Source organism: Pristiophorus japonicus, chromosome 1, assembly GCF_044704955.1.
Source record: "Pristiophorus japonicus isolate sPriJap1 chromosome 1, sPriJap1.hap1, whole genome shotgun sequence".
NCBI classification, from domain to species: domain Eukaryota; kingdom Metazoa; phylum Chordata; class Chondrichthyes; family Pristiophoridae; genus Pristiophorus; species Pristiophorus japonicus.
Genome location: NC_091977.1, coordinates 414,013,999 through 414,030,366, shown reverse-complemented (window position 1 = coordinate 414,030,366; position 16,368 = coordinate 414,013,999). Strand labels below are relative to the sequence as shown.

The window sequence follows — 16,368 nt, the reverse complement described above, 5'->3', positions numbered from 1 at the left end:
CCATCTCTCATCCCCCTTAGTCTAAGGTCATCCGCTGTGCTTAGTCTTGGGCCCTCTACGACCCCTGTCCGCAGGTGGTGACAGTGTTTCTGGGGTGCACACCAAGATTCTTCTTTCTAACATCTCGGCTACTGGGTACCTCGAGGGTGGGGGGGTGTCAACGTCACGTGGCAAGTTGGAGGGCCCAGGCGGCAAGTCGGAGGGCATGGCCTCGGCCTGTTCAGAGCTTGGTGCAGCGATTGGAGTGGGAGTGGCAGTTGATTCTGTCAATGGGCACGGGGTCTGGGCGTGTTCCCTTATTGCAGCAGCTAACTCAGACATTCCCTCCCTCATGGCCTTGGTCATTGCAACAGTCATCCTTTCCACTACTTCTGACATTCCATCCCTCATGGCCACCATTCCCTCACTGATGTTAGCGGACATGGTTCCTATTTCCCGTGCCATTACTGTTACTTCTCCCGACAGTCCTGCTACCTCCTCATTCACCCCAGTTATAGTATCCAGGAGTGATCGGGTAAGCTCAACGCTCTCCCCACCCAATGCCATCATCTGAACCACATCTGTTGCATCCTGCATCTCAGGAGCACGTGATCCATGTCTCCTTCCCCTCCCCCTGGATCTGCGTCGCAGCATCCCACTGGGAGATGCAGGCTGGGACCTTGGGACCCCGGGTGTTCCCTGCTGATTTGCACCAGCACCAGCACCATTACTGCTGGGACCTGTAACTTCGGAAGGTGGGGCCATAGGTGTGCAATGCTGTGGCACACCACCTCCACCGGGACCTGCAACCTCAGACGGTGGGAAACCATAGAATGTCGAACCACTAATCACGGAAGAGCCTGGCAAGTGAGATGTGTTGACCTCAAGATTCAGTAGAACACTCCGGTCATCGAACCCCTCAAAGTGCCCCTTATGCCCATGTTGTTCTGGAAGGTTGCTTTCCTCTTCAGGCTCGTCCACATCTGAATCTTGATTTGGATCATCAGGAGGATTGTCCTCAAGTTCTGCAACATATAACAGAACAATGAAATGGGTGGCATGAGTAGGCTCACACATAGCAGGTTGATTTGAAGGGCCGCGATGACTTTTCATGACTTACCCACTCCCTCACGTGTGGGCCCAGCTTGTGCAGTACTGATGGTTCTTCTCCAGGCAGGACCCATAAAAGCAGTGGCCCTCTCTTCCAAAGGTGTTAGTGGGTGCAGATTTGCCGGTCCTCCTCCTGTTCTAGTTGTTTCCCTTTTGTTGTGGGACAGTTTCTGCGGCAAAGGTGAAAATGCAACTTTTTAGAGAGGGTGTCTTTCTGCTGGGTGGGACATATATAGCTGGTCACATTTACAATTGAAATATTACTTACACTAACTACTTGACCAAGGTCCTGCCACTTCTTTTTACACTGCCTTCCAGATCTCGATCACCAATCCACAGAAATCTTTTGCAACTTGGTTCCAGCGTTTCTTCATCTCTTTGGGTGGCACTATGTGTGACCTCTGCAGGTATCCAGGTGCTGCCATCTGTTCTCAATGACAGTAACTAGTGCCTCGACTTCGTCATGCAAGAAATTCTTTGTTCTTGGTGGACGTTGCTGTATTATTGCTGCAACTGCTCGGAGACACTAACAGGACTTTTGCAATGCTGCGACACACTTTGCCACTGCACTTAGTCAAAGTATGATTTTTTAAAAACACACAGTCCTATGAGACACTTAACAGCACTTTTGCAATGATCCCCAAGACTTCTCCAGGCATGCAACAGTTAATTTCAGGCAGGATACTGCAGCTTTCGTTCAGCACACCAGCTATTTAGATTGAGAGCTCTCCTGGCAGGCAAACAATTACAGCTATGAAGCTCTTTAAAAATGGCCGAGTGCCAAGTTTTATCTCTATTGCGCATGCGCGCAGGTGCCGGCACTGTTTTTGGCCCGGGCGTTTGGCTCCACCCCACACTTCACCATCGATGCCATGCCAGGACTCCGGGGACTGTGAACAGCAGCGAGGATGGGGAGAGTTTTTCCCGGCGCCGTTTCCACCGCGCAAAGTCGGCGTGCTTCAGGTCAGTGCGCCGAAAAAACAGCTTGGCCAATGTTGGGTCCAAAAAAAGCAACAAAGGGATTCAAAGTAATAAGCGGTGCAAAATGGGAACATGAATAAAAACTTGCAAAGGATATCAATGCTCAACAGTAAAAGTTTTTATAAATAGAGTGTGGTAAAGGGGAATGTTGGTCCATTAAAGATAGATGCAGGCAAGACTATAACATAACAAGAAATGGCAGACTTGTTATTTTCAATGTAGGAAAAAGGACAACATACCAGCAATACGAGGGAACGTAAAAATAAGTCAAGGGGAGAAACTTTGGATTTAAGTTTTTTTTTAAATAGTAATAGGAAAAACAAATGGGACAGAAGTAAAGTTCCCCCAATTCTTTTTGGGTGCACTGTCCCTTTAACGGGCTGCACAACCCAAAGTTTTTGCATGCACAAAATTTCACATTTGAAAAGCTGGTCCCGGGCTATGCATTACCAGCAGACAGTTGCGCAGCTTAGAGGGAACAAATCTCCAACATCTAATCTAATCAAGGGTATTAGATTAGATTAGAGGAGGTGAGGAAATTGCAGATTCAGGAGTCAGAGTTTTCTAGCTTGTAACAAAGGTAGGATTTTAATCTTCATATAGATTGGGCAAATCAAATTGGCAAAGGTAGTCTGGAAGACAAGTTCATGGAATGCATTCAATGGGTTTCCTAGAACAATAATCATGGAACCAACCAGGGAACAAGCTATTTTAGATCTTGTATTGTGTAATGAGGCAGGTTAATTAGTAATTTCATTGTAAAGAATCATTTGGGGAAAGAGTGATCAGAATATGATTAAATTTCATGTTGAGTGTGAAACAAGAATCTTAAAACTTAAATAAAGCTAATTACATAAGAATGAGGGCGAGTTAGCTAAGGTAGATTGGGAAATTAAATTCAAGTATGAAGGTAGATAAGCAGTGGCAAACATTTAAAGAAATACTCCAAAATTCTCAACGAGTATACATTCCAGTGAGAAATAAAAACTCGACAGGAAAAGTAATTCATCCGTGGCTAACTAAAGATTTTAAGCATAGTATTAGACTAAAAAAAGGCTTAGAATGTTCTTGAATAGTGGCAAGACTGAGGATTGGGAGCATTAGAAACCAGCAAAGGATGACTAAAAAATTATTTAAAGGGAGAAAATAGAATGAAAGTAAACTAGCAAGAAATATAAAAACAGATTGTAAGAGCTTCTACAAGTATGTAAAGAGGAAGAGAGCAGCAAAAGTAAGCATTGGTCCCTTAGAGGCTGAAATTATAATGTGGAATTAGGAAATGGCAGAGACTTTAAACGAATATTTTGTATCAGTCTTCACAGTTGAAGCCACAAAAAGCAGACCAAAAATAGTGGGGAACGAAGGGGCTAATAAGAGTGAGCAACTTAAAGTAATTAATATCAGTAGAGAAAAAGTACTAGAGAAACTAATGGGACTAAAAGCCCCTGGATCTGATGGCCTACATTCTAGGGTTTTAAAAGAAGTGGCTGCAGAGATAGTGGATGCATTGGTTGTGATCTTCCAAAATTCACTAGATTCTAGAAAGATCCCAGCGGATTGGAAGGTAGCTAATGTAACCCCGCTAATCAAGAAAGGAGGGAGAGAGAAAACAGGCCAGTTAGCCGGACATCAGTGGTCAGGAAAATGTTGGAATCCATTATTAAGGAAGCAGTAACGTGGCACTTAGAAAATCATATGATTAGGCAGAGTCAACATGGATTTATGAAAGGGAAATAGTGTTAACAAATTTTGGGAGTCTTTTGAGAATATAACTAACCAAGTAGATAAATCACCATCATCATCATAGGCAGTCCCTCGGAATCGAGGAAGACTTGCTTCCACTCTTAGCATGAGTTCTTAGGTGGTTGTGCAGTCCAAGGGGAACCAGTGGATGTAGTATATTTGGATTTCCAAAAAGTATTCACATAAAAGGTTGCTACACAAGATAAGGCCTCATGGGGTTTGGGGTAATATATTAGTATGGATAAAGGATTGGTTAACAGACAGAAAACAGAGAGAGTAGTGATAATTGGGTCATTTTCAGGTTGGCAGGCTGTAACTAGTGGGATGCTGCAAGGATCAGTGCTTGGGCCTCAGCTATTTGCAATCTATATTAATGACTTAGATGAAGGGACAGAGTGCAATGTATCCAGATTTGCTGATGATACAAAACTAGGTAGGAAAGTAAGCTGTGATGAGGACAGCGTCAGAAACAGTATTTAGACAGATTAAGTGAGTAGGCAATAAGGTGGCAGATGGAGTATAATGTGCGGAAATGTAAGGTTTCTCATTTTGGTAGGTAGAATAGAAAAACAGAATTATTTTTATATAAATGGTGAGAAAGTATTAAATGTTGCTGTTCAGAGAGATTTAGGTGTCCTCATACAGGAAACACAAAGTTAGCATGCAGGTACAGCAAGCAATTAGGAAGGCAAATGGCATGTTGGCCTTTATTCCAAGGGTGCTGGAGTACAAGTAAGGAAGTCTTACTACAATTGTACAGGGTTTGGTGAGAACATACCTGGAGTACTGTGCACAGTTTTGGTCTCTTTATCTGAGCAAGGACATACTTGCCTTAGAGGTGGTGCAACAAAAGTTCACTAGATTGATCCCTGGGATGAGAGGGTTGTCCTAGGAGTAGATTGGGCCTATACTCTCTGGAGTTTAGAAGAATGACAGGTGATATAATTGAGAGCGAGCCAGCTAGAGCGCACAAGAGCCAGAGCGCAGGGGCGCGAGAGCGAGCTCAGGGAAGACAGATCACGATCTTCCAACTCCTTACAAGGGACATCGTTGGAGTGGATGATATCCAGAAGTCACGACACTGTCACTATTCACTTCATACCCAATAAACCGGTTAACAATCCATACACAATGCCTGCCCCATCTAAGGAGGGGTTGGGCAGGGCGGGGTGGGGGAATGCAGATGCACTTGCGCTGGGGTAAGGCACTTCGGCTGGGGGTGGCATGCTCTTGGACTGCGGTAAGGCAATTTGGCTGGCCCTTGCTGTCTTCTGGGGAGCTCTGTCCTCTGTCACTTCAGGAACTCAAAGTGGATCGAGTTACCATTTGCAAAGTCAGTGAGACCTTGGGTTGGGCGGTTCCAGTTACATATTCCTGTGAAACTTCAGGGTGTGGCTTATCCTCCAAGTGGACCAGTCAGAGACAAAGGGTGGAGCATGGTGGCCATTTTTGCAGTACAAAAATAAAGCGCATCCATATTTTTAAATGGGTGGAAGAAAAGGGGGAAGTGTTGCATCTAAAAGCTCAACATAGGAGCTAATGAGAGCCAGGATTGTAAATGTTTGCCATTTTCTTCAGTACATCTGTGCAATAAGAAATGAAGTGCTGCCCGCTATCTAGGAGGCCGATGTGATTTTGTAAAATAAGTGAAAATGTTTTTCCACTGAGAGCTCAGGATGGTTGCATTGAGTTTAAAAGCCGCTGAAGAAGCGAGTTGTTGTTGTTTGCTATGTGGGAGGCGATAGGTGGTGGGGCTCGGCTCAGCGTGGAAAAAAATTATTAACTTTGAGATGCAGTCAAAACAACAGTAACAATCTATTTTAAAAAACACCAGTAAACAGAAACGCCTGCCTGATGCTGATACCCCCAGTTTTTACTGAACGAGGTTATACTGTGGATGATCATATCTGTCCAAACTAGTGAAATTCAGCAAGGGATCTGTTTTAGATGTTAGCCAGACATTCGTACAACATCTCATGTCAGCAGTGCACCCAGCCTTCTCCTTCATCCCCATCCCAACCAAAAATCGGCTGTTTGAAATCCTGAGGCTTGAAACATCAGGATTTAACAGAACAGTATTTTATTTTATGAACTTCAAGGCTGGCCAGCTGGACTGAAAGGGTCTTTTCTTCTACTCAACACAACTAGAGTGAATGAACATTACATATTAAAAAAAAAGGAGAAAAATTAACAGGGCATTGACCAGTCTAATCAAAAATATGATATTTAAGTTGCATGCAGAATAAAAAGTGGATAGATTAGAGAAGCTGGAGCAGAGAAGGCCAAGAGATGATTTGATGAAAAGGTGTTTAAAATCATAAAGGATTTAGATAGTTTAAGAGGAACAGTTTCCAATGGCTGAAGAGTCCAAAATAAAAGAGGACACAGATTTAAGGTGATTGGCAAAAGAACCAGAGGTGACACGAGAAAAACATTTCTTGCGCAGCAAGTGGCTAGGATTTGGGATGTACATCTCTGGAACATTTCAGAGAAATTCCCAGTAGGATATAACCAAGTCATGTTGAATAAATGTCAACTTTATTTACTGGCATTGTTGTATATATGTGCTTGGTTCTGTTGTTGTAAAATTTGCCTATGGACAAAAAAGCTGCACTGAGGAGTTTGTGGCCCGCTCAGTACAAATAAACCTTAGAGGGAACATTGCTGATGTCCCAAGTTGAAATCAGCCAACTCAGCACACTAACCAAGATTAACCCTAGAACTTTTTTGCACTATGTCTCCGTATTACAACAAGCTGTGCATTGGAAATAACCCACTTGTATTAAAAATTGTATGGTATCAAAACCATTTAGATGGCCACATACTTGGACATGTGGTTAAGTGACCATGTGCTACAGAAACTAGACAGAATAGGTTGTTATGTAGATCACAAGAATGAGAAAAGATTAACATTAATGGTCAGGTTTAACTGTCCCCCTCCTTCCCACCCAAAACAGACTATACTTTGAGAGAACAAGTAACTTGGCACTGTGACTGCACAAGTGAACAAATAGATTACAAATAATAAATCAACTCTTCCCCACCTTTCATTTTACTTTTGATAATAAAAGGCAGCAACAAAATGTGGGCTTAAATGTTACCTTCACTTTGGATTGCTCATCAGTGAACATTTCTTTTGAAACACATTTATATTGAACCTCTTCCAAAGCACATTTATATGCATGTCGTCTGATTGATTCCTTGTACAGGTGGAGTTTGCTGTCCAATTGTTCTTCATAGATCTCCTTTAGTTCTTCAAAACGCTCACTAATGGGTGAACAAAACATTAATATGCACAATGTTATCTAAAAAAAGAATTGAACAAACACTGAACATGGCAGATGTTCTCAAAGCAGAAATGTGTGAGGCGATACATTTTGGTAGGAAGAATGAGGAGAGAAACTACAACCTAAAATGGTACAAATTTAAAGGGGTATAAAGAGGGACAGACCAGAGTGTGTATCTGCACAAATCTTTGTAGGTGGCAAGGCAGGTTAACAAAGGATTTGAGCATATGGGATCCTGGGCTTTTTAAAATCGAGGCAGTGAGTACAAAAGCCAGAAAGTTATGCTAAATCCAAATAAAAATACGAGTTCAGCCCCAGCTGGAGTATTATGTCCCAAAGCCGGGCACTACACTTTAGGAAGGCTATGAAAGCTTTGGTGAGGGTACAGAAGAGATTTACTAGAATGGTTCCAGTGATGAGGGATTACAGTTATGTGGATAGACTGGAGAAGCTGGGATTGTTGTGTGTCAGCTGTGGCTCAGTGGGTTGTACACTCGCCTTTGAGTCAGAAGGTTGTGGGTTCAAGTCCCACTCCAGGGACTTCGCACATAAATTGAGGCTGATACTCCAGTGCAGTGCTGAGTGAGTGCTGCATTGGTCGGCAGTGCTGTCTTTCGGATGAGATGTTAAACCGAGGCCCTGTCTGCTCTCTCAGGTGGACGTAAAAGATCCCATGGCACTATTTCAAAGAAGAGCAAGGGAGTCATCCCCATGTGTCCTGGCCAATATTTATCCCTCAATCAACATCACAAACAGTTTATCTGGTCATCACATTGCTGCTTGCTGTGCGCAAATTAGCAGCCACGTTTCCTACATTACTAGTGACTACAATTCAAAAAGTACTTCAGGACATCCAGTGGTCATGAAAGGCACCATATAAATGCAAGTCTTTCTTTCTGGGAAGTTAGTTACAGGAAGAAGGAAGAGGGAGTGATAGCTAATGGATGGATGTTAGACTGGAGGATATAAACAATAGTATTCTCTTGGGGTCAGTTTTGGGAACATTACATATACTGTAAAGAGCAAACAATCTGTATAAGGTAACAATATCAAAAAGTGCAGAGGACAAAGATAGGGAGCAAGGCTGGCTAAAGTGGACTGCAATCAACTTCAGGATAACAGATTAGGCAGAAAAATGTTGGAAGATTTAGAAAGAATTCTATCCATATCTGATTTCCATTTAATCTTTTCTGTTAGTGAAAAGAAACCTAATTTCTTGTACTAAAACCTGTTGTCCCTGGTGTCATCCTAGTAAATCTATTTTGTACCATCTGACGTGCTTCAAAAAAATAGAATGCCCAAACTAGGGATGGAATTCTCACTGTGGCCTAACCAATGTTTGGAAAGGTGTAGCATTACTTCTTTGGTTTTGTACTTTAAACCCTAGACCCATATGCTTTTTTTTTTTAAAAAAGCAGCTTTCTTAAGTCTTACCATTTTAGTGTATTTTCTTGAACTGCAACCCCCACACCCACCCCACGTCTCTGTTATTCCATTCCTTTTAAACTAAAACCTTAAACATGGAGGATGATTTGGGATTTGTCCTTGCCATTTAATTATTCATTTTCATTTTCCTTCCCAAAATGTACCTCCTTGCACTTAATTGAGGGGATTTGATAATTAAAAAGAGAAAAATTATTCTCACTGGTCACTGAGTTGATAACTAGAAGGCATGAATTCAAGATAATTCACTGAAAGAACGATGAGAAGGTTAGGAAAATAAATGTTCAACTACTCTTTAAACTACTGACTTTAGGAAGGCTGTGAAAGCTTTGGTGAAATCATCCCTACATGTTTAGGCTTTAGTTTACTGTGTTATATGAAACCATATGCAAAGAATCCTAACTGATAATCTACTAATCCTCAGAACTCCACAAATAAACATGACTTATTGAAAAATCAACAATACCCTCTGGGTCTGCCTGGTTCAGTTATCAGATTACCAAGTCCACCACGAACATTTCCACGTTCACTGGCATATCAGAGCAGTCAACTCCAAAAAGGGCCATACTCTGGCAGAGCAGATCCTCCACCAGTTACAGAACCCACCCAATTTTCATTCCATTGATTTCAAAGGAATGAAAATCAGGTAGGTTTTTTTTATTATATAAAAAAGATGGGTGATTTGCTCTGCCAGATTACCACGCAGGCAGTGAAGGTGAAAACTACTTCCGATGACAAAGACAACAAATTGCATTTATATAGTACCTTCAACAAAAGAACTCCCAAGGCACCCCACAGATAGGCACAAGGAAAACAGATGCTGAGCCAAAAGGCTTGATTGAAAAGTTGGTTGTTTAGGGAGGTTTTTTTTTTTTTTTTTTAAACAGAGGGGGCTAGAGAGGTTTAATGAGGGAAACCCCAAGAGTAGGACCCAGGTGGCTGAATGTTTAGTCACCAAGGATGGTGGGAAAGGGGGTGGGGAAGGGGAAGAAAGTGTGAAAAGGACACAATATAGGGCCAGAGATAATGCAGAGAGAAGGTGGGGAATGCCCATTTAGAGATTTAAACAGGAAGAGGAGGATTTTAATACTTAATGCCCGGGGGACAGGAGCCAAATGTAGGTCGGCGAGGACATAGGCGAGTGATGGGTGATCAAGACAGAATGCATGTAGTCGAGTTTCACAAGTTGAAGCTTATGGATAATGGAGGAAGGACAGCAAGCAAAGAGTGTGTTGGAATAGTTGGAGTCCAAGGTTGAAGACAACATGCATGTGTGTTTCAAAGTCAAAAGAGACAGAGGTACATTGAAGGATAGTGATGTTCCAGAGGCGAAGCAAGCAGGTCTTTGTGGTAGAGAGAATATCTAACCTAAAACAAAGTTCAATGTCAAATAGAATGACAGTCATAAATGATCTGGTTGAGCCCAAGACAACAGCCAGGGAGGAGGATGGAATCAACAGCAAGAGTGTTTGTGGCAGGAACAGAGACATTACCTTCAGTCGTTGACCAATGTTGAGCTGGAGGAAGTTATAACTCATTGAAGACTGGATGTTGGACAAGTAGCTTGATAACATAGAAGTAATAATCATGTATTTGCATGCACCTTTTTAAAAACATAGAAAACCATTCCAAGGAGTTTTACAGAAGCATAATTAGACAAACACTAGGAAGACAAAGGGCGAGCTTTTAGGAGAGATGACTGAAAGCTTGGTCAAAGAGGTGGGTTTTAAGGAGACTTCTAAAAAGGTGAGAGGGGATTCCAGAGCTTGAGGTCTAGATGGCTGAAGACATAGCTGCCAATAGTGAGGGTTACAAAAGTCATTTATTATCTGTGTTTTTAGACTTGATATATAATTCCAGCCGTCTTGAGTATTGTCAATCACCAGCATGCAAAGTGCGTAGACCACCAGATAGTGTAGTTAGTGTAGACATAGGACATAGTTTGCACTTGTCAGCAAGGACATTGGTTATCGTTAAGACGACCCCATAGGTGAAAATTTGAGATGCACTGCCCCTGTTCAGATCAAAAGCAATTGAGAAACTCCCGACTATGTCGTGGCCACCTGAATCCTGGTGGATGATCTGTCGGTTCAGACATGATATGGTGATTTATAGGAACATCTGCTGTCCACTCTTCAGGCCAACAAGTTGGTATGGTAAAGTTAAAGGAATCAGGAATGGTTGACCATGTTTGGCATCTCAAAGAAAGACGCAGTGTTGATGGATAGAATAAATCTGTGAATTAGCAACATGATTTTATCATGAAGTCTATTCATTAATTTTGCTACTGCATCTAAATGAAGATGTTGAGGAGGTATGTTCCAAAGGTCAATAGGGCATAACAACAAGGCAAATAACAGCATGCAGTTAAGTATCCATCAGTTCAGTGTGTATTCAGTGACCCCAAACAGGAGTGCAATAGTCTGCAATTGAATAGCAGTGTGCAAGAGCAGATGAATGTAAAGTGGAGGCAGTTGCTCCCCAGGGAGAGCCAGCAAGTTTGGTGATTTGGCTATTGCAGGTTTTAACTTTCTCAGCAGTTTCCAGTAGCTGGTTAGTGACTGGTCAAGGGTGATGTGGAGGTAAACAGAGGGGGGGGAAGAGAAAGAGGAGAGAGACAGTGGATGACAGATAAACACCAATACTCAAAGTCAGAGGATGTCATCTGTGACATTGGTTAGGGCAGTTTTTAAATTGTTCATTAGATAACAGACAGATCAGGTTTGTGCCCTCACTAAGTGGGCAGCAGGCATCAGGAATGTGTCATGAATGATGAGGTGCACTGCAAAACTTCAACAACTCACTAATAGACAAATCCCTTCCCATTAACTTCCTGATCCCAGCATGGACATACACCATTCAATGGTGTATCTACCCATTGAAAAGGTGCAGGACTGCAGCAGGAGCTGCTTCCCTCTCTGCAACCCAATCATGTTAGCATTGATATAGGAGTATGCTCTTCTACCCTGCGCAGGTAACTCCCTGCCAACAATTGCTGTCCCAGGTTTCAAGAGTTTTATAATCATTTATACAAAAGACATCTTCCTTTAGCATGTTAGGACAGTCTATGATGTGCCAGCCACCTTAATGTTCTAAACCCAATGTTACATATTAGGCTTACTTGTGTTCAATAGGTCATTTGAGGGGTTATGGTAAATAAATGTGCGCCAGGAAGTTGAATTTCCCACCTAGCGAGGGTGCTCTGTGACCTAGGCCAAGCCCTTCTTTCCTGCAACAATCCCTCTTGCCACAAATCCATCCTGTGGCTTGGATCTGAACCTTTCACATGTATTTGGGGAAAAAACCTTCTGTTTCATTCCTAGGGGTGTTGTACCACAAACAGGAATTATTTGGTCTTGAGCTTGTGACATTCTTGTACTGGAACTTTTACGAAAAGACCAAAGTGCCTTTTTCCCCTCATCAGTTCAGTCTTAAAAGGACCTTCTCCAGGATAAAGTTAGCATCCATCAGGATCCGCAGGCACAATACAATTGTGACAGATGACTCCCTTCGTTTCTCCACTCAATAACGATCCCTTGAACCATGAAAAGCCACAATAATGGCATCTGGGGCACCCACCATTATGGATCAATAGTAGCTCAGTGTCAAAGCCATGGGTTCAAGCCCCAGTCCAGGAATTGAGCACACAATCTAGGTTGTTACTTCAGTACAGTACAGAGAGTGGGCTGCATTGGCAAAGGTGACACGTTAAATCAAGATGACATGTTAAACCAATAGGCCCCTATCTGCCCATTCTTCATGTGGATGTAAAAGATCCCATGGCACTATTCAAAGAGGAGCAGCAGTTATCCCAGTGTCTTTTTTCTCATTGCTTTTGGTGAAACTTTGCTATGCACAAATTGGCTATTATCCTTGCCTACGTTTCAGAAGTAATGTTTTGCTGGTGAAGCACTTGGGACATCCTAAGAATATGAAAATTGTTATACAATGCAAGTTCTTCCTTCTTTACCTATTGGTTAAGGTAGTGAGCCTACCAACACAATATCATATGTGAAACTGAGTGTCTCAATTCTTCCCTTATAATGGGTTTCCACTATAAGCCTCAGTTATATCCAAGGACAATATCAGTCACACCAGACACTGGTACAGGTTACACTACCAAACAGATTTAGTCAGTTATTTTACTGAAATAAGCAGCAGCCACCAACTATTGACATCAGTTCGAACACAATAACTTTGAATGCATTCACGAGAGGTTGAACAGTACTGGCTTTAATTGTAATATACTTCATGCAAAACTAAGAATAGAAACCAGTTTCCCTCCGAGTTGTAGAAGCCATTTAGGAGTTTAAAGCTTTCTGAACAAACGTGTTTAAAGTTAAGAAATTCCCCAGACAATTCAAACCAAAAGAAAAAATGCACCATTTCCATCATAATTTAAACTCCTCACTATATAAACATGGGACACATTTCCACTAAAAGATTATAACTAGGAGAGATTTATAAGAGGTTACCATTCATTTTCTCACCTATTGGGCATCTTTGGATAGTATCCACAAATATCAAACCAGAAAGAATTTTCCAGCATCAGCTCATAACATATTTGTTTCAGTTGTGCGAATCTACAATCTAAATACCATTAAAATTACCTCCAAACTTCTTCTGTGCGCAGTAGTTGATGAAACATGGCCTCTCCCATCTCTTTACGAACCCGAATTTCCAAAACCAGCTTGTGCTGTCTTTCAGCAATCAGTGTTTGTTTTAGGTTTTCTATCATGCCCAATAATTCCTGAGTAAGAAAACAGAAAAACCTGTAGTATCAACAGTGTCAAGGTGAAGATCAGCATACAAATTAGAATCATCCAACAGATACGTTACATAAATTTCAGTGGATATAAAGCACTCGGAACATCTAAAGTACATCAGGCTTTATATAAATAGAAGTTCATCTTTCAGAATGTCTTTTCTCGCTCATCCCCCTCCAATTTCCATTTCACCCATCATTCTAGGATCCATTTCTTTCGTAAAATTTCTGCAATAACACTGGAATTTCTTTGAATTGTATACAAGCTTTTCTTTTATTGATTCTCTAACTATCTGTGGATACATTTAGACTTTAATGATTAATTGCTAAATGCATCCTCAAGTAGTAACATTTTCCCTTGTCCCCAGTTTTATTTTTGCAATACTTTACTTGTTTTTTCCTTGATACTTTAAATTCAATTCTGATGCCTGCAATAAATGTCTATTGCAAACTCAAATCCAAATAACTACAGCTACATTATTACAGTGATTACACCTCAAAAGTAATTTTTTTTTTTCAAAATTCATTCCTGGGACGTAGATGTCACTGGCAAGACCAGCATTTATTGCCCATCCCTAATTGCCCGAGAGAAGGTGACGGTGAGCCGCCGCCTTGAACCGCTGCAATCCTTGCAGTGAAGGTACTCCCAACAGTGCTGTTAGGGAGGTAGTTCCGGGATTTTGACCCAGCGATGAAGGAACGACAATATATTTTCAAGTCAGGATAGTGTATAACTTGCAGCGGAACTTGCAGGTGATGGTATTCCCATGCGCCTGCTGCCCTTGTCCTTGTCCTTCTAGGTGATAGAGCTCGCGGGTTTGAGAGGTGCTGCCGAAGAAGCCTTGGCGAGTTGCTGCAGTGCATCTTGAATATGGTATACACTGCAGCCATTTTGCGCTCGTAGTGGAGGGAATAAATATTTAAGGTGGTAAATGGGGTGCTAGTCAAGTGGAATAATTTGTCCTGGATGGTGTCGAGCTTCTTGAGTGTTGTTGGAGTTGCACCCATCCAGGCAAGTAGAGAGTATTCCATCACACTACAGACTTGTGCCTTGTAGATTTGCATTGGGTGTAAAGTGCTTTGGGACAACTGGAGGTCGGGAAAGATGTTATGAATGCAAGTTTCTCTTTTACTTAATTGCTCCATCTTTTTATTCCTCTATCAAGACTTGCTACTAAATACTTATCCATGCATAATTTTTCTTCAAGCGTTACCCCATTTACATGTTACATACAGCATCAGTCTATAATTCAATATTCCATTCATTTCTGGATAATTAAAAGTGGTTTACAGTTAGTACAGCCTGTTTTATACACAAGCTCAAGAGAATTGTAAACATTACTTCATGGCCCAAGGTGCTAAAATCCAGCTCTTCATTTTCAATTAGTAGATCTTCAGAAAAACAATTTTCAGCAGTGAGTGTTTCACGGAGATCAGTGCATACCATCATACTGGCATTGCTCCCATCTATTGGATCAATAAGTTGCAGGTTTACTTTTGGGCGAATCGGAAACATCTGAAAAAACAAGAGTTTCTATAAACAGATGGAGAGTGACAGTTAATTCAGAGACTAGGGTCCTGAACTTAAGGAAAGGTAACTTCGATGGTATGAGATGCGAATTGGCTAGAATAGACTGGCGAATGATACTTAAAGGATAGTCAATGGCAAACATTTAAAGATCACATGGATGAACTTCAACAATTGTACATCCCTGTCTGGAGTAAAAATAAAACAGGGAAGGTGACTCAACTGTGGCTAACAAGGGAAATTAAGGATAGCGTTAAATCCAAGGAAGAGGCATATAAATTGGCCAGAAAAAGCAGCAAACCTGAGGACTGGGAGAAATTTAGAATTCAGCAGAGGAGGACAAAGGCTTTAATTAGGAGGGGGAAAATGGAGTATGAGAGGAAGCTTGCTGGGAACATTAAAAACTGACTGCAAAAGCTTCTATAGATATATGAAGAGAAAAAGATTAGTGAAGACAAACGTAGGTCTCTTGCAATCAGATTCAGGTGAATTTATAATGGGGAACAAAGAAATGGCAGACCAGTTGAACAAATACTTTGGTTCTGTCTTCACAAAGGAAGACACAAATAACCTTCTGGAAATACTAGGGGACCGAGGGCCTAGTGAGAAGGAGGAACTGAAGGAAATCCTTATTAGGTGGGAAATTATGTTAGGGAAATTGATGGCATTGAAGGCCGATAAATCCCTGGGGCCTGATAGTCTGCATCCCAGAGTACTTAAGGAAGTGGCCCTAGAAATAATGGATGCATTGGTGATCATTTTCCAACCTTCTATCGACTCTGGATCAGTTCCTATGGACTAGAGGGAAACTAATGTAACACCACTTTTTTTTTTAAAAGAGAGAGAGAGAGAGAGAGAGAGAGAGAGAGAGAGAGAGAGAGAGAGAGAGAGAGAGAGAGAGAGAGAAAGAAAACGGGTAATTATAGACCAGTTAGCGTGACATCAATAATGGGGAAAATGTTGGAATCAATTATTAAAATGTAATAGCAGCGCATTTGAAAAGCAGTGACAGGATCAGACCAAGTCAGCATGGATTTATGAAAGGGAAATCATGCTTGATAAATCTTCTAAAATTTTGAGGATGTAACTAGTAGAGTGGACAAGGGAGAACCAGTAGATGTGGTGTATTTGGACTTTCAAAAGGCTTTTGACAAGGTCCCACACAAAAGATTAATGTGCAAAAGTAAAGCACATGGAATTGGGGGTAATATACTGACGTGGATAGAGAACTGGTAGGCAGAGAGTCGGGATAAATGGGTCCTTTTCAGAATGGCAGGCAGTGACTAGTGGGGTGCCGCAGGGCTCAGTGCTGGGACCCCAGCTATTTACAACATACATTAATGATTTAGATGAAGGAATTGAGTGTAATATCTCCAAGTTTGCAGATGACACTAAGCTGAGTGGCAGTCTGAGCTGTGAGGAGGACACCAAGAGGCTGCAGGGTGATTTGGACAGGTTAGGTGAGTGGGCAAATGCATGGCAGATGCAGTATAATGTGAGGTTATCCACTTTGGTGGCAAAAACACGAAGGC

At 41.7% G+C, this 16,368-nt stretch overlaps 1 protein-coding gene across 1 annotated transcript in view; it reads right to left on the bottom strand.

Annotated features, from left to right (window-relative positions):
• The window catches only part of LOC139267338 (uncharacterized), a 79,068-nt gene that overhangs the window by 30,105 nt on the left and 32,595 nt on the right, over window positions 1-16,368 (bottom strand). The window contains exons 12-16 of the mRNA XM_070885548.1: window positions 14,651-14,824; window positions 13,154-13,293; window positions 6,915-7,080; window positions 1,100-1,259; window positions 103-1,004 (exon numbers count right to left, since the gene is read on the bottom strand). Coding sequence (XP_070741649.1) covers window positions 103-1,004; window positions 1,100-1,259; window positions 6,915-7,080; window positions 13,154-13,293; window positions 14,651-14,824 — 1,542 coding nt within the window. The remainder of the gene's footprint in view (window positions 1-102; window positions 1,005-1,099; window positions 1,260-6,914; window positions 7,081-13,153; window positions 13,294-14,650; window positions 14,825-16,368) is intronic.